Source organism: Furipterus horrens, unplaced genomic scaffold (genome assembly GCF_987537825.1).
Source record: "Furipterus horrens unplaced genomic scaffold, mFurHor1.1.pri manual_scaffold_1, whole genome shotgun sequence".
In the NCBI taxonomy this organism is placed as follows: domain Eukaryota; kingdom Metazoa; phylum Chordata; class Mammalia; order Chiroptera; family Furipteridae; genus Furipterus; species Furipterus horrens.
The window spans coordinates 137,332,245-137,358,004 of NW_028327171.1; the positions used below are offsets into that span (position 1 = coordinate 137,332,245).

The following is a 25,760-nucleotide window of genomic DNA, read 5'->3' on the forward strand; positions in this document are numbered from 1 at the left end:
TCATCATTAAATTACCCATAGTACTGAGCAGAATGATTAGCACATGGGAGATGTTCAATGTATGCACCTTCATTTAGCCTACTGTAGGAGAGCTCTGGTACCCAGCCCCAGCTTCCTTTACTAGGCAGGGTACCCATCTCCCAGTGCTGCTTTAGCAGGGTAGTATTCACACTTGCCCACTTTCTGCAGGGATTTGTGCTCAGCTGACTGCAGCAGCCTTTCTTGGGAAGTTAGGGTCCAGCAGCCAACCAATGACTGACAAGAAATATAAAAAAGATAATCCCCTTGCCTGTCATGTAATTTATGCTCCAAAGCACATTGCCTGTGACCCACACTGAGACTAGACTTTACCTGAGTCACAGCCTTACTGGGTTCTTTTCCTTTCTCCATCTCCCATGCTTTTCCTGAATTATGCCCCCTTTATAAATAACCTTTGCAAGAATTTCTGTCTCAGGCTCCCTTCAAAGCACCCTCCTTCTTGCCATTCTATAAACTGCTGCCATATCATTTTTTTGAAATAAAAAATGTTATATATACTATGATTATATAAGATGTTAACATCAGAGAATTTTAAAGTAACTTTGCAATGTTTATAAGTCTAAACTTAGTAAAAAAATAAAAAGTTAAAGAAAAAAAAATACAGAGGCCTTTAAACAATTCAAGTCATGTTTGGGCAGATTATGCCACTCTACTCCTCAATACTCTCCAATACTCACCTTAAAGCTAGAATAGAATCCAGGGCTTAGCAAGTGTGTTCCAGATTCTAGATTATCTTCCCTGGCCACCTGGCCACCCTCATCTCTACAATCCTCATGTGCTTCTAGGCATATTAACATTCCTGCTATTTTTGACACATGTTAAGCTCACTCTTAACTCCTAACTTGTTCTCTGTGCTTGTAAAGCGCTTTCCTTATATATTCATAGGACTTGCTACCACTATCACTTTTTATTGTTATCTTTTCAAATATTACCTTTCTAGAGACTTTTTCTCTGATAACCATAATAAAAATGGTAACCCCCATAACTGTTTATCCCTTAGTATGTTTTTTCTATATAGCACTAACGGACATGATGCAAAATATGTATTGCATTCTCTATAAGAAGGTAAGTTTCGTGGGAGTTGGACTCTTTTCACAGAAATAGGAACTTATTTATTCAGTATTTGGAATAATTTCTGGCACCAGGTGGGTGTCAGTTAGTGTTTGCTAAATCACTGAATGGAGACACACTTACATAAATGAACTAAATCCCAAAGACTGCTCATTACCATAAAGAGAAAAAAATCTAGTTTGAAGAAAAGCCATTAGACACATTAAAAGACAATAAGAATATAAGTGCCAAATGTAAATTTTCAATTACAAAAGATATTACAAATCATAATTGTGCCATAGATAATGTATTCTGTCCTTTTGATGGGAATGTAGTAAGCAGGGTTGGTGGTACAGAATTTCTGAGACTCTAGTAGTTTGAAATGTTTTATTGAGGAAAAGATGCTAAAGTTAGAAATTATAAGATGGGAAAGGTACAGTTGAATGTACAAAAGTTGGAAGGGCATTCTAGATGGAAGTCTGGGTGTGTGGGGGGGAATGGAATGAGAGAAGAAACAAGGAGGCAGAAAAAAAAAAAAAAAGCTTGAGCTCCTGATCAGTCCTGGGAGTAAAGACTCTGGAGTGGTAGTACAGATGACATGGTTGGGAGGTAGAATAAACCCAGAATTAAAGCCGAGAATCAAAAAGCAAGGCATTGTCATCAGTGAAAGACAAACACCACATGATCTCACTTATATGTGGAATCTAATGAACACAATAATATAACAGACAAAATATCCAAAACAGTATAGTAACAGAATCTTAGATACAAGAAACAGACTGACAGCTGCTGGAAAGGAGATAGGAAATGGGGTGAAGGATGGTGAAAGGACTAACCAAAGACGTTTATGCACAACCCATGGACAAGGTCAGCAAAATGGAGACTGACATAAGAAGGGGAGTGAGTGGTACTGGGTGGAGGTGAGAAAGGGGAGAAGAAATGGGAACAACTGTAATAGCATAAACAATACAAACAAATAAGTATTTTAAAAAAGCAAGGCATCATCAAACTTGTCTTTCCCCAAAATTATTTATATTCCCCAGATCTTTGTCCATTTAGTTTTTCATTCTCTAGTAATATTACCATCTATCCCAACATCATTAACATATATCTGTAAAAATAGCCTAATATGTTGCTACTGTCAAAATTTTATGCATGTATGAAATTCTACTAACATCCTTAAAACTTATGCAATTTTCAAAAATATCCCCATAATATCACTGTCAGTATAAGAACCTGACTTTCAAGTTGGAAAAAAAAACATGAAATGTTAATGACTTTCATAATGTCATACTATAAATTATTTTTATCTGCTTGTGAAAATGATTATATTGCCAACAAAACTGAAGAACTGTAGCATTAATATGCTTATCATACTGCTATGATTTTAGACTGTCAGAAATGCATCATACCTGTGGGTCTCTGCAAATTCTTTTGTACTAAAATCCTTCTCAAAGTACCATCCATGGCTGCTTCTTCTATATGAGAGTGGTCCCCAACAACAGTCCAATACATCATCCTAAAAAGATAAGTGAAGTTGGTTAGCCCAGTGATGCTACTGCAAAACACAGTGTTTCTTCACATCATGTGCATCAGAATAACTCCAGAATCTCTGAAAAAGCAGATTCTGGACCCAACTCTAAAGTTACATAATGGGAAGCTCCAATAGAGGACCTCAGTAATCAATATTTTAAACAGTCTTAACTATGTACTAAAATTTGGGAGCCAGTGTATATTAATATGCACTATAGTTAAGTTGATATTAAAAATTCAATTTTGAAAATTTCTTTAACATTTTAGAGGAAAAGTCTTTCAAACACTTGAAATTATAGTTTTGTGATAGAATTTTTATATTATGATAGACATTGCATTAATATGCTTTCTTTCTTAAATCTTTCCTTTTTTTTGATAAAGTAACTAATTTCTCAGACAGATATAATTATCTATTTAAAAGATACCACACTGCATAGTTTTATTAAGTAGGTATCATCTGTTTACTTTTACTCAGCATCCATCTATCCACTTTATGGGTGATCAACAATTTTATTTATCATTTCCCTACCTACTTTATGATCATTGTTTATAAAAGAAAAAATAAAAAGTAAAGAAAGACATAATTAAGCAAGATAAATAAAATGGTTTTGTAAAGTTGTTTCAATTTATATATACATAATCTTTAATTATTGCAAATAGATAAAATCACTAATGCTCTACACTTAATATGTTTAACATTATGTTTAATACTATAAAAATTCAATATTAGATTCACCATAGTGATTATGTATTTATCCCATTAGTTTCATGATTCTGAAATATATACATAACACACACACACACACACACACACACACACACTGAATGTATAACTTTGTAGACTTCCAGAAAAAAAATAAATATTTGCCCCACAATTTGGTATAAAAATAACATGAAAAAGCTTTTTTACAAGAGAAGTAAAGGGGTTTTCAGAAATCTTTTGAATCTATTACATGTTGAACACTTATTATAGAATCAAAACTGCAGAGCACAGGTAGAAAAATCTCTAAATTTGGATACTCATATCAAGAAATATAACCAAGTCATTAACTTACCCTCTCTTAGGATTTACAGCAATAGCATAGGGTTCTCCAGCCATATTTGTTAAGAGTCGGGTGCAGTTGGGGCCATTCAGCTGCCCTACATTGATTGAGTACCTCAGACTGGTCCAATGAGTGGTGTAGTAACTGAACCAGTGCATTCTAGAATGATCAGTCCAATAAATATTTCCTGCAACCCAATCAACTGCAATGTCCCTGGGCCTTTTAAATTCAGGACACTACAAGAAAACCAAAAAAACCATAGTATTGTAAAAAACAAATTGATGAATTTTTCTGTACTATACATTGGTATATGGTAATCATATTAACAAGGTCAAGTGTTAATTGTTACATAGATTATAAATATATCTGACATCTATTCTTAATATTTATAGATGCTCAATTTCACAAATTTTAATGTACAACTTACTAGAGTTTTACTAAAATAATTAATCTGTTTATTTATCACTCTGACAGAATATTTACAGAATTATATAAGATTAACTTGTGACATATTCCAGTCAGTATTCTTCTGAGAGTAACCATAATTCTGATGTCTAACACCATAGAATAACTTAAACAATAGAATCACTCTTCTATTCATGACTTTACTCAACATCATGTCTGTGAAATCCATCCATATTATGCATGCTAGCTACTAATATTTTTTAAATTTATTTTTATGAATATACCACAATTTGTTTACTATTTTACTAATGATATCTATTTGGCTTCTTTGCAGTTTTATGCCTTTATAAGTAAAGTCATTAATACTATTCTTGTACATGACTTTTATGGTTATAGACACTCATTTCTATTGAGTATCTAACAACAGCATTGTTGAGATTAAGGTACCCATATGTTCAGCTTGAATATATACTGTTAGGAATTTTTTGAAGAATTTTTATTAGTATAGATTCTTTGCAGTAATTTAAAGAAGTTCCAGTTGTCCTTCATTCTCACCACAAATAATTTGATTTAAAAATTGGAAAAAATAACCCTGGCTGGTGTGGCTCAGTGGATTGAGTGCCAGCCTATGAACCAAACGGTCACCAATTTGATTCCCAGTCAGAGCACATGCCTGGGTTGTTGGCCAGGTCCCCAGTTGGGGGCATACTAGAGGAATCCATATACTGATGTTTCTCTTCTTCTCTTTCTCCCTCCCTTTCCCTCTTTCTAAATAAATAAACTCTTTTAATAAATTGAAAAAATTAATTCAGGTAGACACACTCAGAGATATACTACATCTAAACATATTTTGAGGAAAGTAACAACCACTGTTATTTATAGTAAATTGGCTAGCTAGAACTTTCTGCTTAATACTGTATTATTAAATTATGGTAAGACACAGGTACAAGAGGTCACTGGGATTAGACAAGGAAAATAGTGTATATTCCATGCCCTTCAAATAACTTGATCACTTTGAGTAGAAACTAGTATAGTAATTCATTTTACATGGTCAGATTTATTATGCATGACCAAAAGTGGGAAAAGATTCACAGGAGATTTATATCAAGAATGATTATAACTAGACATCTAAGCAATGTGTAAGAACACCATTAGGACATAACAACCAGTGAAAATATGAAGGTTTAATACATGAAAATTTCTCATGTGGTTTACTAGTGAACACATTTTATTGAGAAGTAGACTTGGTTGAAACAAGAAACTGAACTCAAAACAAGAACAACAAAAACCCTGAGATACTGAGAAACAGGAATTGCAAGTCACAATCTGCTGCATAATTAAAAATATGGCTTCAACTAAATACAGAACCCAGCAACTTCCTTTCTTTCTTTCTTTCTTTCTTTCTTTCTTTCTTTCTTTCTTTCTTTCTTTCTTTCTTTCTTTCTTTCTTTCTTTCTTTCTTTCTTTCTTTCTCTCTCTCTCTCTCTCTCTCTCTCTCTCTCTCTCTCTCTCTCTCTCTCTCTCTCTCTCTCTCTCTCTCTCTCTCTCTCACTCCTCTACCTCCCCATCCCTCTATTCCCTCTGGTAATCACCATACTCATGACCATATTCTTAACTTATCTGTTGTTTTAGAAATGTTCTTTGTTCTGAAAATAATTCAGCTTATTTTCTACTGCAAATATTTCTATTAAAATTGTTGAAAATGTCTAGTTTCCTCAGTCTTCCTTCCTTCCTTCCTTCCTTCCTCTCTTTCTCTTTCCTACTGTTCTTCATTACAGTTGTTCCACTTTTTCCCTCATTGCTCTCACCCACCCTGACCACCCCTTCTCCCACAGTCAATCCCCACCCCGTTTTCCATGTCCATGGGTCATTTATACTAGTTCCTTGACTAGACAGTCCGGCAATTTCCAATGGTCTTTAATACTGTCAGGTAGCCTTGCTCTGAGAAACCACCTGAAGAACAGTCTAGGATTTTATACCAGGTTTATTGAAGGAAGAAAGAGAAAGGGATTAGAGGTCAGAGGAAACTCCCAGACCAACTCAATGGCCTGTAGGAGCAAGGGAAGGAGGAATGAAGACTCCTGGTCCACCTTGAGGACCCATAGGAGTTCCATGCTTGTGCACCTGCAGGCGCTGTCTCTACACCTTTCAAAACATACATTTTGGTTAGAGTTGAGTTTACTCATCAATGCATTTGGTAGGTTAATTTGCATGTGGTTCATTTGCATATGTCAAAAGTCCATGCTATGCCCTGGCTGGTGTAGCTCAGTGGATTGAGCGCCAGTCTGCGAACCAAAGGGTCGCAGGTTCAATTCCCAGTCAGGGCACATGCTTGGGTTGTGAGCCAGGTCTCCAATTGGTGGCAGGAGAGAGGCAACCACACATTGATGTTTCTCTCCCTCTTTCTCTCTCCCTTCTTTTCTCTCTCTAAAAAAAAAAAAAAAAATACCAGGCAAGCAGTCCAGCTGCTGCCATGTTCTAACAAATATCAGTCTTTTCACCTATTGGTTTAAACACTGAAATTATGAAATTACAGTACCCTAATTCTGACCTCTAACAGGAAATACCATCCATCTACCCAGTAATGCTTCACAACTAACTGAAGTTAAATAAAAAACACTGCAGACATACTCTAGAAATTACATATAAACAATACACATAAATGATAGAATATGAAGATTTATGTCAGCAAATTCACAAAATTATTTTCACGTGTTCCAGTATCATTTAAATTAACTGTTATTTTCCCAGTTTGGAAGCATTTAAAATAAATATATCAACAACTGACATGGACATGTCAGTGTAAGTCATAATATTTATAAACAGGAGAGATAATTGAAAAAATAACCATTATAATCTATTTAGAGCCTATTGGAACATATTTATCATTTTCTGACTCTACTGGAACAAACCTTTAGCTTGCAGAAAATGTAATATCTATTGTTTAGTATGAACATAGAAAAAAATCTATTTCCCTTCATCAGATGTAAATACACATGTGGCTTCATATCATAATGGTATCCTGGCTAAAGTAGGACAATATATAAAGAAAATTCCACCTTTTTTAAAATATAGAATTTTCATTTTAATATATTCATACTTAGAAAACTCTGATTATCTTTCCATTACATACTGCTATACCTGGATTGCTGACAATTAAAAACCCAAATCCCTAATGTTAACAGAGCATTTAGAAGTTTGATTTAGTGATACTTTTTCAGGTAAGCAGTCTGATGAAGATGTTACTAATGATACATTATAGAAGAATAAATCAAATTTAAGTCACACTGCTAGGGTAAAGAATAGTGCTTAGAGAGAGGGAAAATGTTACTTTTTAATACTAAACACAAGAGATACTAATGAGCAACTCTCATTTAAATCTACACATTTATTCTGTGGTTCCTTGATCAGGAATTCTTAATATCATTCCAATATCAACTAAAGTAGTTAGAATATGGGGTGAAAGATCATCACACCTAATAAATTCAACCTAAATTCATGAATCACTAGTGACAAGATGATTCTCAGAGAATAAAGGCAGCAGGGTGAAGATGTTACCAGGTGTTCATCTTCAATGACTCAGAATATACTGAATGCTCAATGATTTTCAACACCAAAGACAGCAGGACTGAACAGAAGAGGAAAGAACAGCAAGAACACAGCAACAAGATGGTCTTATGGCTACATTAGGAAATCGCCCTTTATAGTGAGTTCCATCGGAATGAAATGGTTCCTTTCTATTGTTCACAGTTAGACCAAGATTGTGGCTAACATAGTCAATAAAAGGGACTTTTATATTGATATTGATTAGAGAGTGGAAGGCAGAAATTCCTGCTGAATCTTCATAAAATGAACAAACAATTTATGAAGTGGTTCAAAACCAATCGGTAAATACAAAAAGAAGAAAACACAGGAAAACTAAACAGGTTCTGGGAAGAGAATGGAGTCTGACATGGGAGAACAAAAACAGAAAAGCTAAAAATAACAGCTAAGTCGTTTGTCTCCAAAGAGACTGAAAACAAAAGAAAACAAACACATAATTAAAAAGAAGAAAATATAAAACTCTCATTTGCCTATTTGGCTAACTCACTAGGCAGGCCAATGAACTAGACTACTAATGTTGAAGAAACTGCAGAGGGATATGGTTACCCCGACAACAAAGGGCATTGCTCATATTGTTGCACAGAATAGACACATTTTGACTGCTTTCTCAGAAAGATTATTTCTTTCTTAATAAACTCTCCAAATACAGAGCCAAAGTATTGAGACCTGAGACATTCTCTTTTATAGGAATATATCAGTCAAATGAATGAAAGACTTCAAACTTAGAGAAAAATTGGCAGCTCAATTATAACAAAATTAGAAGCTACTACTTAAAAACAGCTGATCCTTTAGAACTGTGAACTTTAAGGTAGCTGTCATTACCCCAGCCTCAGTAAACTGAAGATATAAGTCACTGGAGACATTTATTTATTTATTTTTAAATCAAGAAGGGAGAAAAATCTATGAAACAGGTTTTCAAGTATTTGAGCCATGGAAATATTATCTTCTTTTTAACAAAATTCTTCTAGTTAGCAATATGCTTTAAGAAAATATAATTAACACAAGATAGATTGGGGTTGTCACATGTTTTATTTGTGTTTTTTAGCTTTTATGTAAACCTAAGAAAAAAAAATCCAGTTTAATTTACTAAAGTTAATATTTCCTAGTTTAATGCTATTAAAACAAAAATGTAAAGCCACTCTAAAAAACATGTGTGTGGCAGATGTCACATTATTTACATTTTTGGTCCTCAAAATATGAATCAATAAAAACATATTTAGAGCTACAATGTTTCAGATGTCCAAAACCACTTTGGGGATGAAATTCCTGTCTTCTATCTACAATTTATTTTGAAGAAGAGATTATTTCAACTGAGTAATTTTAAAAGCTATGTTCATCTAATATAGACCATGTTAATGTAGTCCATAAAAGTATGTAATCTAAAACAATTTTCAAAACAGACCAAATTTGTCTTTGGATTCCAGACTCAATATTTTTCTATGTGATTTTTATTAATTTTTAGCATATTCAGTGTTATATTAACTTATTTCTTATGATTTACCACCCTCCCTCCATAAAAAGCAAAACTGGCTCTCAAAACCTATTATCACACTATTAGGTAAACAAAAGATACCAGGAAAGATTAGAAAGCACACCAAATTTGAAGTCAGGAACTGGGTTTAAGACGTAGTTTCTCTACAAATTCTATAGCATATAAAATAAAGGCTTTGTATTAGATTATCTGTAAAAATATTTAGCTTTTAAATAATGTAACAGTTTAACAGTTTAAAATACTATTTATTCTATGTAACTCTGCATTTTATATAGCTTTAAGGATACACCTAATGCTAATTATAAATTGTCATGCATTAGTCCGTAAGTTAAAAATGTGTTGGTATTTAAGGGCGTAATTTTGATATCATCTCCCTATTCAATGACCTGAAATTAAGGAATCAGGTTGCCTTCTGACATTTACAGTTTAAACAAGCATAACACGCAGAGTTATCTGAAAGCAGAGACTGCAAAATGATGGGCTCAGGACTAAATTTAGGTTAGGAAAACTTTAGATTCTGACTTTAAAGTTTAAACTTTTGTTTTGTAAAAGTTCAAGATATATAATACAGTTTATCAAAAGCAGCCAGCATTTTAGAGAGCAGTCGATGTGCTCAGTTTACACCCTCACCTGGATGCCTAATCCATGTGCAATTTGTTTCACAGGTTTATTTTACCTATATAGCTGACTTGAAACCCATGTCTTAAAGAGGCAAAATGAGTTGACTTTAATGGATAAATCATGTATCTAAAAGAAAGGGTGTTAAGATATAGTAAATAATGGAAAAAAGAAGACTCATAAAAGCAAATTTTGATATTGTGTCTCCAGAATATTGGGTAAGTATCTTGTGAACGAACAGGAATATTCATTCTATGTAGCAGACCTGTATATGTGCATGTAATGTGAACATGTAAATTTGTAATTTATCTAATAAATCAAATTCATTGTATATAATACTGAGTTTCATGTGTCAATTTATTGCCAGTTTCATCAAAATTTGCTTTATACCATTTTATTACTCCCTAGATAGATGACCAATACACTTTCCTAGTCTTAACAGAACCTGGAATACTAATGATGTCACCTCATAGACTACTCCCCAGGCATATAATTGACATTCTCAAGATAATAGTTGATCTTTTTGTAATCCTGTCCCTTCAAACAGTAACAGTTCAATTAGGCCTTTTGGAAGACCTGAAAATATCTTATATAGGCTGAGATCTTTAATGCCTAAACAAGACCATGACCAAGCTTAGTCCTGGTTCATTAGGATAATTAAAGAAGGCCGAGGAAATATCATTTATGAAGATTCTGAAGTGAAGTTGCATTCTTGGCAATAAAATATGGTTTACTTGTAGCTAGAAAAAATGTGAGTCTGTGGTTGTATATGTGTATGTTCATAGGTATGTGAGGATATGGGAAGGGTATGATGGAGAGGCTAGTAAATCAATAATTTTTCAATGAATTACATTAGAAGGATTTAAGAAGGTAGGTATGGTGATTAGGTTAAAAATTTAAGATTATTTTGGCTATAGTATGGAGAATGGATTGGAACTTAGGTCCAGAAACATGTACAGGAAAATCAGAGGAGGTTTACAATGACTCCAGAAGAATGTGAAAGTTTTATCTAGGTTTTTGTGAGAGTGGATAAAATTGGATATAGCTTAAGAAAAAAAGTATTTAAACTTGTGATTAATTGAATGTTGAGGAAAAGAAAAATAACTTGTAAAAGATAACTTTTCAGATTGATATAATATTGCCCTGCATACCAAAAATTATCAATTTATTGCTTCTAGTTAAAAAATAAACAAAACCTACTGACTTTATGACAGGCTGTGTTCTAGACGTTAAGATTACAGGGGTGGCCAAAACAGCAAAAATACCTGCCACTTGGGAATTTATTTATAGCAACATGAAGTAGACAATAGATCATAAACATAACACATCAGCAAATTATATAACAGTTTAACAAAAAGAGCAGGTCAGTGAAGATACCAGGATGGGCATGGGGCAATAGATTGTAATTATCAATAAGCTATGATTCAGAAGATATATTTGAACAAAAGCTTGAAGGAGTTCAAAAATTGGGTCATATAGAATGTCTGACTAAAAAACTTTTATGCCAAGAGAACATTTCTGGGAAGCCTTTATATTAGTAGGTAACAATGAACTTTATATATAACAATGCTTCTCTGGAGAAGAGTGAGTAAGGTAGAAAGTAATATATGGTAAAGTCAGAAAAATAACAGGAGACTAGGTTTTTTTTAACCCTGTAAACCATTATGAGAAATAATGAGGAACCACTGGATATTTCTGATTAAATATATGATGTGATCTGATTTATGTTTTAGAAAGAGCATTCTGGCTACTGCATTGTAAGGAAAAAAGAAAATAAGACTGGCTAAAAGGCTACTGTGCTAATTGAGAAGTTGATTATGGTTCAAAGTTAACTGTTTTGACTCATGCTGTCAGGTAGTCGAATTCTGCATGTATCTTTAAGTTAGATTACATATTATTGTTTAATTTTTAAATTATGAAAGGAAAGAGGTCAGTGATGACTCCAAGATTTTTACTGTTGGCATCAGAAAAATGAAGTTGCCATTAAATGAGATTAGGGAAGCAGATTTTGTGGATTATATATGAAGTTTATTTTTAGGTATGCTACTTTGGGGATTTTTTTAAACATCCAAAAGGAAAAGCAATGTAAGCAATTAGACAGAACCTAATATTTACTAGGTCACTGTTAGTGTAAGAATATATACGAAACATGAAGCTATAAAACCTCTACCAGGAAGTGAGGAAAAAAATTTTTATAAATTAAAAGGGGAGGAAAAAATATAGCAAAAGAGACTGAGAAGGTGGGAGGTAACACAGGAGATCAATAAGAGAATATATAAATGATTGATTTTAGTGTCATTTTGTATTTCACGGTTATCATTGAATAAAATGGTGAAACAAACAAAAATATCTACTTAAAGCGTGACTGGAGAGTCTGATATTTTTGCTTTGTAAAGAAAGGGTTCTCAACTCACACTACTGCCATTTTGATCAGGATAAATCCTGGTTGTGAGGATCCAGTTTATGCTTTCTAGGGTGTTAAGCAGCCTTCATGGCCTCTACTCACTAGATGCCAGCAGCACTTCCCAGTTGTGACAATGAAAAAATATCTCCAGACATTACCAAATGTCCCCTGGGGTGGGAGGACATCCTCACTTGAGAAACACTAATCTAGAACTACCCATTGAGTGCTCTCTGAAGTCAGTTTCCTGGATGACTGTAAGTGCTGTCAAGATGTTTAATGATTCTCTGTCAACAAATTTATTAAACACTTCTTTGTTTTAATACTCAAACTCTCAAAATACCAATCTCTTAGTTTCTGTGACAGTACATTCTTTGTTCTTTCCTAATGCACTGGCTACACCTGTCATCATTTCAATCTCAGACTTAACGTGGCTAAAACTGAAACCAAAGTTTATCATCTTCACAAGCCATCAAGTTATACAACTGAGAAATTTAGGTATTAGTCTTGAGTTGTTCCTATTCTCATTTTGCACATTCATCCCATTTACAAACATTTTAAGATAAATTTCTACTCACTACCATCCTTTGAGACTTTAACAGTGTAACTTATCATTATTTCTAACTCAGAACACAATCATCCTAATTGTCTACGTCTATTTGAGCTTTCCCCCCACCAAGTCCATTCTCTACATAAAAAGCAAATTAATTGTCTTAGATATAAATAAGATGATGTTACTTCCTCTAGGTTTAGCTCAAACCTCTTCTCTTAGGATGGGCCTTTACTGATCATCCCATCCAAAAAAAAAAAATACTTGCGACATCTGAGTGCTTCTTCTTTTAGTCCATTATTTATTTCCTTAAATATACTTTTTAAAATGAGATTTTTTATTTATTGATGAGTTTACTTGACTTTGTCTTTGTTTCTCAGAATCTAAAATTTATGAGAACAAGACTCTATGTTATCATTGTTGTATCCTGAGAACCTAGCACCATGCCTAATAAGCAAAACTCTTTAAATAAAACTTTGGGGATGAATGAATAAAACTTGATTTGTTCTCCTTTAAATGCTATACAGTCTGATCAATAATTTCTCCAGGATTATTAATTATAGCATCATATGTTTTATATAGCCATTTAAAATTTATGTTCACTAAAATTTTGAATATTGACACAACTATTGCAGAACAACAATTTGATTAGTATGTATTGATGAAAGCCTGTCTTATTCAATCAACAAGACAAAATGGCAATAATATAATAACCTGATTGTTTTAGATTTCTTCCTGAGTAATTATAATATATGATTATAATTGTGAACTCATTTGAATAAACTCAGATGGGTGTATTAGGTGTGAGGTTTTAGCTAGGACTCCAATTTAAAATTGAAACCTAGTAAAAATAACTTAATTGAATATTTGTTAAAAGATTTTCAGGACAAGAAATGGCCTAATCAACTTTTCAATTAAAAGATACAATTATTAATAAACAAAATTATAAGCATGTTCATTCTTAACATTCTCATTTACATAATAGAGAAAAAGCCAAAAATAGTATCTTATATTCATTTCTCAAAAATCAGGTAGATCAGATGAACCATTTGTCTTGTTCAGGAATACTTAGTTCTTTAATGGTAAAATGTAATCTGTATTTTTAGTCATTTGCATTTTTACAAGCATTGACTTATTTTATAGTGCTTTGCTGTAAAGCACTTCATACTATAAATGATAAATTACCAGAAACTATGTTCATTTGTTGTATAATGCTATCTTATTCTGACTACTAAAATTCAAATTTGGATACCTCTCTATAGTTTACATTTAGATTGAATCATGTTAGTCTTTTAAGTTTTAAATTATTTAATTGCCTTAAAAAAGTCATCCCTTTTGTATAGCCCTGGAGGTTATAAAATCATAAGCACATCTATATGAAAATAGATAAGTCTGCATTTGAAATTAAATTTGTAACTATAATTAATATTTCAACCATTTTCAGAGACTACAGAGGGCTATTCCCTTCACTAATTCAAAAAATAATTATACTAAATATTACCTTTCTTTGGAATGGCCTTCAATAAACATTCAGTTGTCTGAGTAACCTTCCTCTGATACCTGATACAATATATTTCCTACCATCTACATAGATGGAAATATTTCAAAATTTCCAATATCTGTGAATATGCTTTCAAGCCATTCTGTTATCATGTAGCTAATTCTTTTCATTTGGTTCACAAATAATGAGGTTATAAGTAAAGTATGAATAGTTTGATATGTGTTTTTTTCTTTTACCTATTGATTCAGAAAAAGAAACTAGTGTTCCATATTCAGCTTAGAAGAAAATCTTGAGTTTTATTTACTAAGAGGTGGGGAATTCTCAGGCTCATATCATTTAATATTTGTGTTAAAATGTAGATGAAATAGATCACATGTTCATTAAACTAATGGATGAGTAGCTGGTGACTATAAAAGAGCAAATGCAAAACATGTCCGAGTAATTCGTAAGTGTAGTAAATCAATTATTTATACAAAGGTAGATTTTAGAGAAACATATACGTTTTGTCCAGCTAATAACTTGATAGAAAAAACTATGACACACATCTTTTGGAAATCATATGTACTTATTTTCTGGGGAGAACTTTAGAAATTATCTACTTCTATGCTAGTTATTTGTCAGCTGGTTAGCAGAGACTCAAAGATGCAACAACTCTCTGCAAGTTAAAGTCTAACTTTTGTCACATTATAGCTGCATGGCCATAAGTAAGTCATTCAATTACTGGAATGCACACTCATTAAATTAAGGTATGATATATCAGGATACAAAAAGATTTAGGAAGCAAAACTTAACAATTACCTTCATTAGTGTAGCCTTAAGTACTGTTTTAAAAATAATGTGTAAGTTAAAACTTATGTGGAATGCTTAATGGCTTAGAACATGGTGCTAAAACTCATGGCTTAGAGATCCCAACATTATAATCATGATATTTAGTTTGTGATAATGGGTTCCTAGAAAGTATACTCTACCACTACATATTTTTATTCCTAATGAATACTATCAGTCATGTGTAGGTATAAGAAGAGAGAGAAAAAAACAAATGGAAAATTTAGATGATACAACTCAAATAATAACTATCACTACAAAACTAAATGAAGTTTCATAGCCTACTGGAAAGAGGCCAAATAATTGCTTTGCCATTGTCTATAAAAGAGTCTATAGCACATTAATAAAATTAAATATTAAAATATGTAAAATAAATGCATGTAAATAAATATATAACATACCAATAAAATATATACAGTCTAATTTTGTATATAAAAATAAAAACTTAGTTACCAAACATTAAACAAATTTCTCCTCTGACCTACAGTAAACTCTGTTCACTAGAGGACACTGTATATCATCCATCTCTCCAAGCACAAGACCAATATAATATTTTTATGAGAAAGTTTATTTAGAAAATCACAAAAGTAAAAGAAGTGAGCTGTAGAAGAAATGGGCTCAGAAAACAAATTACAGAGGCGACAGCAGGGCCTTTGGAGCTTAGGAGAAAGAGGAAGGCAAGGAAAACACACCTGGAGGAAGGGGGTGGGAAAGGTGCTGGCGCGCCCCCTAGAGAGATCCACAGGACCAAGATAATTATCAAGTCATTTTCACTGAGAATTTATATTAAAATTAATTATAGATGTATTTTTAGTAACTACAAAATTCAGACAAGGATAAGTTGCAAATAATTTTTAATGTGACAATATGTGTCATAGAGGATAATACGTTGCAATCACTGTCATCAAAAACATCATTGTCATTATGGTCATCATCGCCATCACCATCATCATCATAATCTTGTTAATGGCAAGCATCTAGATAGTACTTACTATGTGCAAAGAACTATTAATACTACTAAACATATAATATATATTCCTCTCTAAACTTTATGAAATTGAGAGTTTAGAGAAACTAAGAGGCTCATCAGCAATAGGAACGAAATTAAAATTCAGGTTGTGTAACTGCATGGTATACACTTTTTGTCATTTAATTCATAACAGATGAAATGGTAACATAGGAGCAATGTTTTTGCAAAGCAGACTTTTGTTCTGGAGATAAGGAAAGTTAAAAGTAGCCAAGTCTCTTAATCTGCCTTTTGGTCTGATAAGGAGGAAGTAGATTATATGTGAGTGATGGACGGCAGAGTGATCTACTGAGCGTCTTAGTTCTATGCAAGAACTCTTCTTAATGGAACTAATACTATTGTATAACATTGTGTTTGGCGAAGGAAGGACTGAAGAAACAGCTCTGATATGGAGTTTTACTCATAGTTAATCACACCTGAATTTGACAGCTAAATTTGCTTCTTTTAAAACCAGTTTATTAGTATTTACAACTGATAAAAATATGTTCCAGAGTTCTGGAAAATGGTATTCATGTGGCTGAAACTTTTATGGTAGACACTATTGCAAAAGGTAGTAAGGACTTGCAGATAGGTACCTCTGATTCTTTTCAAAAATAAAGCTTCGATTACATCCTACTACGATTGCACTTAACTTTTTGGTTGTATGGCAATGAGCCAGGCCACATAAAAATAAATATTCACCTGTAATTCTTCTCCAAAGTTACTTAAAAATATAAAATACACAATAACTTGACATAACCTAAAACAAAAAATGATAATCTACAACCACAAGTCTAAATGAATGTTCTAGTTTATTTTCCTCAAAAGGAACAACCATGATAATCAATGTGTCCATTATATACTAGCAAATAATATCAATCTGTTTTGGATGTTTCCCTGAAATAAAGTTATCAAAAGTCAGAAGAAATGGTTATTCTATGGAGTTGATCTCTTGCCTTAGAATATACATATATTTCTCATATTGGTAAAACTAAAACTATTTTTCCTGTATATTTTGTCAGTTTATTTTCTAACAAAAGCAAAGTGATGGTCCTAATCCCATTTGATGATGAGAAAAATCTCATATTTATAATAAATTGTTAAATACTATAAAATACAAAATGTAGAAATATTTGATATTATTTGTTACTATTCTTATATAACTAAGCCAAATGCATTAAAACAAAAGTATAATATCATGCAATTAAGATAAATTTATATGCAGCTATAAGAATAAATGAGTAATGTTTTTCTATATAGAAATAATACTGGGAGAAATCATTGGATATTTTAATTATCTTCTATAATCAGATATATTGATTGATATATTAAAATAAAACAGAAAGGTGAGAAGGCATAAGACTTGAAATACTCAATACGTTTACTTACAATCAAGCCACTGTTTGCTTGTCTTTTTTCTCTATCATGGATTCTTTTGTAGAAAATTCCACCTGGATTAAACTGAGTACTCCAAATAATCATATCTCTTTGATAATATACATCCATTCCTGTTATCCTTGAATTATGTTCAACATGAGAAATTTGTTGATGATCGCCACTGTAGTTGAACGGATATATAAAACCCAGGATATCAGTGTCATTAGCAATGTAGAGAACTTGATCTTCAGAGCCTGGAGATTATTATAATAAAATACAAAAATAAAGTAAATTTCAACTAATGTAAAAGCAATTATTGCAGTGCTAAATTATCTTCAATTGTTATTCTTAAACAGTTTCTTCCTCACCTCAATAAAAATCAACCAAATTCATACTGTTTTTTAATCTTCACAAACTTATTTAATACAGTTACCTAAACATTTCTAAGAGTTTTAATGTAGGTTTTCCTTGGGCAAAACTTACCTTATGGCTACAGATTAGGTATCTGTAGTTATTCTTTGTATGAAAAGGGATTTACTTTGTCATGTCACAATACATTATATTCTAATGTTTTCTAAATATTCAGATGTTATACTGTGTACTCATTAATCTTCAAACGTTTCCGAGTATTTAGTTTATACACCTGAGTGATAACTACCTTAAGTGACTACTTAAGATATAAAGAGTATTTTTCTTCTAATATTTATGTACGTTAAATATTATTTTATTTTTATTATACAAACATATCAGCATTTGCTACATTTAAGTGCATCATCTCAATATTACCTGGAACCACTCTAAGTAGAACTCTCTAACCGGAAGTTTTTTTGTTTTTGTTTTTAAATATGTTTTATTGATTATACTGTTACAGTTATCCCAATTTCCCTTTCCTCTGCTCCCCTCCACCAGGTGGCCCCCCTCCTTCCAGCAGTCCCTCCTTTTAGTCCATGTCCATTGGTTGTGCATATAGCTCTTCTCAACCTCTTATTGTCTACTCCACTCCCTCCTACTATGCTTCTTAATTTCTGTACCATCTCCCTCCCTTACTTCCTCACCCCTCCCTGCTAACTACCCCCCAATATGTTCCCCATACCTATAGTTCTCTTTCCATTCTCATTGCCTATTTAGTTTGCCTTTTTTTTAATTCCCTAGTTTCTGTTGTTGGTTCTTGTGATGCAGTTTTCATTTTAATGTTCATAGTTTTGATCCTCCTCCTAAACAAGTCCCTTAAACATCTCATATAATAGTGGTTTGGATCTAATGAACTCTTTCAGTTTTATTTTGTCCTGGAAGCACTTTCTCTGCCCTTCTATTCTGAATGACAATTTCACTGGATAGAGTATTCGTGGTTGTAGGTTTTTGATTTTCATTACTTTGAATATTTCTTGCCAGTCCCTTCTTGCCTGCAGGGTCTCCCTTGAGAAGTCAGCTGATAGTCTAATTGGGACCCCTTTGTACATGATTCTTTTCTTCTCTCTTGCTGCTTTTAAGATTCTCTCTTTATCTTTAATTTTTGACAATTTGATTATAATGTGTCTTGGAGGGGTTCTCCCTGGGTCCAGTTTTTCTGGAACTCTCTGTGCTTCCTGGACCTGTAAGTCTATTTCCTTCCCCAAGTTTGGGAACTTCTGCTTTATTATATTTTCACTTAATTTTTCAATTTCTAGTTCTTCTTCTTTGCCCTCTGGCAATCCTATAATTCATATGTTCGAGCTCTTATAGCTGTCCCAGAGGTTTCTGATTCTCTTCTCACTTTCCTTGCTTTCTGTTTCCTCTTTCTGCACTGGTTGATTGTTTGTTTCTTCTCTATGTTCTGGTTTGTTGATTTGATCTCTGGATTTTATTTCCTCACCACTTGTCTCGTATGTGTTTTTGTTATTTCAGTATGGGTTGTTTTCAAATTTTTCTTGTCTTTTTCCAAATCTTTTAATTCTGTAAGTCACCTTATAACAATAGCTCTGAATTGAGCCTCTGAAAGGTTTCTTATTTGTTCATTTGTCAGATTCTTCATCTGTTGCCTGGTGAGCTGCACCACCCAGTTTCTATAGTTGTCTGCCTCATTTTGATAGATTAGCATTTTGCTTTGCTTCTTGGGCCGGCTATAGGGGGCGGAACCTGTGTACTCGTCACGACCCAGCAACCGGTGGCGATCCAGCAACCTTTTTCACTGCGCTCTGGAGCTTTGTTATCACTACCCAACGACCAGCAGCGATCCGCAACCTATTTTGTGGCGCTGTGGCGCTTTGTGTGGTGGCGGGGGTCCAAGATGGATTCCTGCCATTATTCTCCACTGGGAGACCAGGATTCATCCTCCTTCCCTCCGGGCCTTACCATGGGAGGCAATGTAGTAGCTGCTTTTCTCAGCGCTGGGGTCCCGAGCTGCCGGGGTTCAACTACAGCCAAGATTGCTCTCCCTGCCGCTGACCCTGCTGCTACCGCAAACAGCACCACCCACTTTCGCTCTTCCTCCCTGCCCGACAAGCGCTGCTGGTTTGTAACTTCATATGTTGGGCTTCTGTGTAGTTTTATTTTCTGGAATTTCTAGTTATATTTTGTTTTGAGGTAGTTGTATTCCTTTCTAGTTGTAGAGGGAGACCGAGCGTGTTAGTCTAAGCCTCCATCTGGGCCAGAAGTCCTCTAACCTGAAGTTTTGACACCTACAATATAACACTGATGAAATGTGCACCTTGACACAAGTAAAACTTTAAATTAAATCCTGAAAATATTGATTAAAATATTAATAAAACCATTAAAAAGACTGAATGGCATATATAGTATCTGAAAATTTATAAAAATAAACATACATGAGTCATAGTTCAGCTCCTTAGGTTTAGTATTTCTCAGTGAAAGTATACTCTGTGCAGGCACTGTATTAAGCATTTCAAAATTTTTCTCCTCTTCTTACGACAACCATGAACAATAGGTAGTAATATTCCCATTGTACATATGAGGAACTGAGGTTCAGAGTTAAATAACTTCCCGAGGCCACATAGTGAGCACAGTATATAACTCCGTAGTTCTTAATCCACTATGTCATATTGTCTTTCTTACTCTTATAATAACTATCTTTTTTTAAAGTAAACTAGTTTAGTTTTTAAGTAAAAATAATGCCACATGTTTCTAATTTGAGACAAACAGTAAGCTTTTCTTTATTGTTTTTTTATTATAGTTGTCCCATGTTTTCTCCCATTGCTCCCTCCATCTCACCGAATCCACCCATTGTCCCACAGTCAATTCTCACCCTTTTGTTAATGTCCATGGGACATTTATACTAGTTTCTTAACTAGACCCTCCCCCTACTTACCCCCATTCTCTCCTTTCCCACCCTGGCCCCTGGTAACTGTTAGTCTGCTCCTTGTTTACATGCCTCTGGTTCAATTTTGTTCTTTTGTTTTTGTTGTTCACTAGTGTCCTGTGTTAGGTGATATCATATGGTATTTGACTTTTGTTGCCTGGCTTATTTCGATAAACATAACTCTCTCTAATTGCATCCATGTTGTCACAAATGGCAGGAGTTCCTTCTTTCTTTCTGCTGCATAGTATTCCATTGTGTAAATGTACCACAGTTTTTTGATCCACTCATCTACAGATGGGCACTTAGACTGTTTCCAGCAGTTGGCTATTGTAAATAGCACTGCTATAAACATAGGGGTGTGCAGGTTCTTTTGAATTGGTGTTTCAAGATTCTTCAGGTATAAGACTAGCAATGGAATTCCTGCCTGAAAAGGCCGTCCCATTTTTAGTTTTTTTGAGGAAATTCCATTACTGTTTTCCATAGTGGCTGCACCAGTCTGCATTGTCACCAACAGTGCAGTAGGGTGCCCTTTACTCCACATCCTCACCAGCACTTGTTTGTTAATGATGGTCATTCTGAAATACATAAAGTGGTATCTCACTGTGGTTTTTATTTTCATCTCTCTGATGGCTAGTGATATTGAGGATTCTTTCATATGCCTATGGACCCTCTATATGTCCTCTTTGGAGAAGTATTTATTCAAGTCCTTTGCCCATTTTTTAATTGGGTTGTCTGTCTTCTTGGTGTTGAGTCATATAAGTTCTTTATATATTTTGGATATCAATTCCTTGTCTGAAGTATCATTCAAATAGATGTTTTCCCATATAATTGGTTCCCTTTTCATTTTGCTGATGTTTTCTTTTGCTGAGCAGAAACTCTTTAGTTTGATGTAGTCACATTTGTTTATTCTTTCCTTTACTTCCTTACCTTAGGAGATATAGTGGCAAAAATATTTCTGCATGGGATTTCTGACATTTTCCTACCTATGTTTTCCTCTGGGACTTTTATAGTGTCACTTCTTGTATTTAATTCTTTATCCATTTTGAATTTATACTGGTGTAGAGTGTAAGTTGGTGGTTTAGTTTTATTTTTTCACATGTCCTCGTCCAGTTCTCCCTGCGCCATTTGTTGAAGGGGCTCTTTTCATTTTATTTTATGCTTCTTCCCCCTTTGTCAAATATTAGTTAACCATATAGACCTGGGTTTATTTCTGGCCTCTCTACTCTGTTCCATTGATCTATATGTCTGTTCTTATGCCAGTACCAGACTGCTTTGATTACCGTGGCTTTGTAGTATAGTTTGATGTCAGGTATTATAATTTCTCCTACTGTGTTATTTTTCCTCAAGATCGCTTTGGCTATTCGGGGTTCCACATAAATTTCTGAAGTTTTTGTTCTAGTCTGTGAAGTATGTAACTATTTTAATAGGAATTGCATTGAACCAATAAATTGCTTTGGGTAGCATGGACATTTTAATGGTGTTGATTCTTCCCATTTATGAACATGGTATATGCTTCCATATATTTGTATCTTCCTTAAATTTCTTTCTTCAGTGTTATGTAGTTTTCTGAGTACAGGTCTTTTACTTCCTTGGTTAAGTTTATTCCTAGATACTTATTATATTTTTGTTGCTATAGTAAATGGGATTTTTTTTTCTAGTTTGTATCTCTGATATTTTATTGTTGGTGTACAAAAATGCCTTTGATTTCTGAATATTGACTTTGTATCCTGCTATTATTCCAGGTTTACTTATTAGGTCGAGTAGTCTTTTCATGGAGTCTATAAGTTTTCTATGTACACTATCATGTCATCTGGAAATAATGACAATTTTATTTCCTCTTTTCCAATTGGATGCTTTTTATTTCTCTTTCTTGTCTGATTGCTGTGACCAGAACTTCCAAGACTATGTTGAATAGGAGTGGAGAGAGTGGACATCCTTGTCTTGTTCTTGACAAGGGGGAATGCTTTCAGTTTTTGTCCATTGAGTATGATCTTGGCTTCATATTTCTCATATATGTCCTTTAAGACATTGAGGTATGTTCCCTCTATTCCCATTTTCTTGAGTGTTTTCCTCATAAATGTGTGTTGTACTTTATCAAATGCTTTCTCAGAATCTATTAATATGATCATGTAATTTTTATCTTTCATTTTGTTTATACGGTGTATTATGTTTATTGATTTGCTAATATTAAACCATTCTTGCCCCCAGAACACAACAAGGACACCAGCCTGTTAAACCAAGCACGCCGTTGACCGGAGACAGTCAACTGACCTGGAGTCTGCACGATCCTTCCCTATGTGGGAAGGCCACCCTCCCCTCCACACCCCCACTCTTATTAGGGTTTTCTGGACCCAAGGGTAGGTAGGACGACGACCATGTCCAGCCTGAAGCAGCTAGTGGAGCTTGAGACCTTCGCCCATTGTCCTTTACAAGATTACAAAGGGTCCTAATATTTGAGAGGGGGGGGATAGTTAATTTTTACGAACCAGGGGTATGGACTTGGGGGGGATTGCTGGGGGAGGGGGGTGCTGGGTGGAGGGGAGCAAGGGGTAGAAAATTGGAACTGTTGTAACAATATAATCAATAAAAAAACATTAAAATAAATAAATAAATAAATAAATAAATAAATAAATAAATAAATAAACCATTCTTACATCCCTGGAATGAATCCCACTTGATTGTATGAGCTTTTTAATGTGTTGCTTAATCTGGTTTGCCAATATTTTGTTGAGGGTTTTAGCATCTATGTTCATCAGCGATATTGTTCTGTAGTTTTCTTTCTTTGTTGTGTCTTGAACTGGTTTTAGAATTAGGGTAATACTGGCTACATAGAAAGAATTTGGTAGTTTTCCCCCTTCTTGGATTTTTTGGAATAGTTTGAGAAGGATAGCCATTAGTTCTTCCCTAAATGTTTTGTAAAAGTAACCTGTGAAGTAATCTGTCCAGAACTTTTATGTGCCGAAGACTTTTGATTACTGTTTCAATTTCATTAGTTATTATTAGTCTATTCAGGGTTTCTGCTTCTTGATTCAGTTTTGGAAGATTATATGTTTCCAGAAATTTGTCCATTTTATCTAGGCTGTCAAATTTCTTGCCATACAGTTATTTATAGTAATTTCTTACAATCCTTTGTATTTTTGTGGTATCGATTTTGCTTTTCCTCTTTCATTTCTGATTTTGCTTATTTGGGTCCTCTGTCTTTTTTTCTTGATGAGCCTGGCTAAAAGCTTGTCAGTTTATTTTTTATCTTTTCAAAGAACCAGCTCTTACTTTTATTGATCTTTTGAATTGTTTGTTTGGTCTCTATGTCATTTAACTCTGCTCTGATTCTGATTATTTCCTTCCTTCTACTCGCTCTGGGCTTTGTTTGTTGTTGTTCTCATTCCTGTAGCTGTAGGTTTAGATTTTTTACCTGAGATTCTTCTATCCTTTTTAGGTAGGCCTCTATTGCTATGAACTTTCCTCTCAGGACTGCTTTTGCTGTGTCCCATAGGTTTTGGGTTGTTGGGTATTTATTATCATTTGTGTCTGGAAACTTTTTCATTTCTTCCTTGATGTCATTCTTAACCCATTCATTATGAAATAGCATGTTAATGACTCCATATGAGTTTGAATGTCTTTGAGTTTTTTCCTTGAGGTTGATTTCCAGTCTCAAGCCATTGTGATCTGAGAAGATACTTGATATAATCTTAATTTTCTTGAATTTGTTCAAGTTTGTTTTGTGTTCTACCATGTGGTCTAGCTTTAAAATGTTCTATGTGCACTTGAAAAGAATGTATATTTTGCTTCTTTGGGGTGAAAAGTTCTATATATATCAACTAAGTCCATTTGATCTATAGTGTTTTTCAGTGCCTCAATATCCTTGGTGTTTCCTTGATTCAAAGTTCTGTCCATTGTTGACAATGGGGTGTTAAAGTCCCTACTATGTGTGTGTTGCTGTTGATATCCTTCTTGTAGTCTACTAAGATTTTCCTTATATATTTGGGTGCTCCAATGTTTGGTGCATATATGTTTACCAGGGTTATATCTTCTTGATGGATTGTTCCCTTGAGTATTATGAAATGTCCTTTGTCTCTTTTTACAGTCTTTGGTGTGAAATCTGTTTTGTCTCATATTAAGTATTGTTAGCACAGGTTTTTTTTCATGTGTATTTGTTTGGAATACTTTTTTCCATCCTTTCGCCTTCGTTCTGTGTAGCTCTCTTGTTTTCCAGTGGGTCTCTTGTAGACAACATATATGTGGGTCATGTTTTCATATCCATTCAGCTACCCTATGTTTTTTGTTTGGAGCATTTAATCCACTTACATTTAAGGTTATTATTGACAGATATTTGTTCTTTTCCCTTTGTACTTGTGTTCCTCTCCCTCTCTTTTTCTTTTTCTTTTTAAAGTAGGCCCTTTAACATCTCTTGCAATGCTGGTTTGGTGAAGATGTATTCTTTTAGTTTTCCTTTTTCTAGGAAACTCCTTATTTCACCATCCATTTTGAAAAAGATCTTCACTGAATAGAGTTGTCTTAGTTGTAGGCCTTTGTTTATCATTGTTTAAAATATTTTTTGGCATTCCCTTCTGGTTTGTAGTGTTCTGTTGATAAATCAGCTGATAGCCTTATCAGAGCTCCAGTGTACGTTAATTATTGTTTTTCTCTTGCTGCTTTTCGGATTCTCTCTTTGTCTTTGAATGTTGCTATTTTAATTATGATGTGCCTTGGAGTGGGTCTCCTTGGGTTCGTCTTCATTGGGACCCTCTGGTCTTCCTGTATTTGTGAGACCTTTCCTCTCCTCACGTTCAAAATGTTTTCTGTTGTTACTTTTTTTCAATCAGGTTTTCTAACCCTTGCTCCTCTTCTTCTCCTTCTGGTATCCATATGATACTTATATTGTTGCATTTCATGTTTTCCTGAAGCTCTCTTAAACCCTCTTCATTCTTTTTCATTCTTTTTTCATTTTGTTTCACTGGAAATTTTTTTTCTACATTGTCCTCTAACTCACTGATATGGGCCTCTGCTTCATTAAGCCTGCTT

The 25,760-nt window shown here is 33.8% G+C and overlaps 1 protein-coding gene across 1 annotated transcript in view; it reads right to left on the bottom strand.

Annotated features, from left to right (window-relative positions):
* LRP1B (LDL receptor related protein 1B) overlaps nucleotides 1-25,760 on the bottom strand; it is a 1,919,366-nt gene that overhangs the window by 104,358 nt on the left and 1,789,248 nt on the right. The window contains exons 77-79 of the mRNA XM_090279551.1: nucleotides 17,456-17,697; nucleotides 3,678-3,901; nucleotides 2,502-2,608 (exon numbers count right to left, since the gene is read on the bottom strand). Of these exons, the coding sequence (XP_090135677.1) occupies nucleotides 2,502-2,608; nucleotides 3,678-3,901; nucleotides 17,456-17,697 (573 nt within the window). The remainder of the gene's footprint in view (nucleotides 1-2,501; nucleotides 2,609-3,677; nucleotides 3,902-17,455; nucleotides 17,698-25,760) is intronic.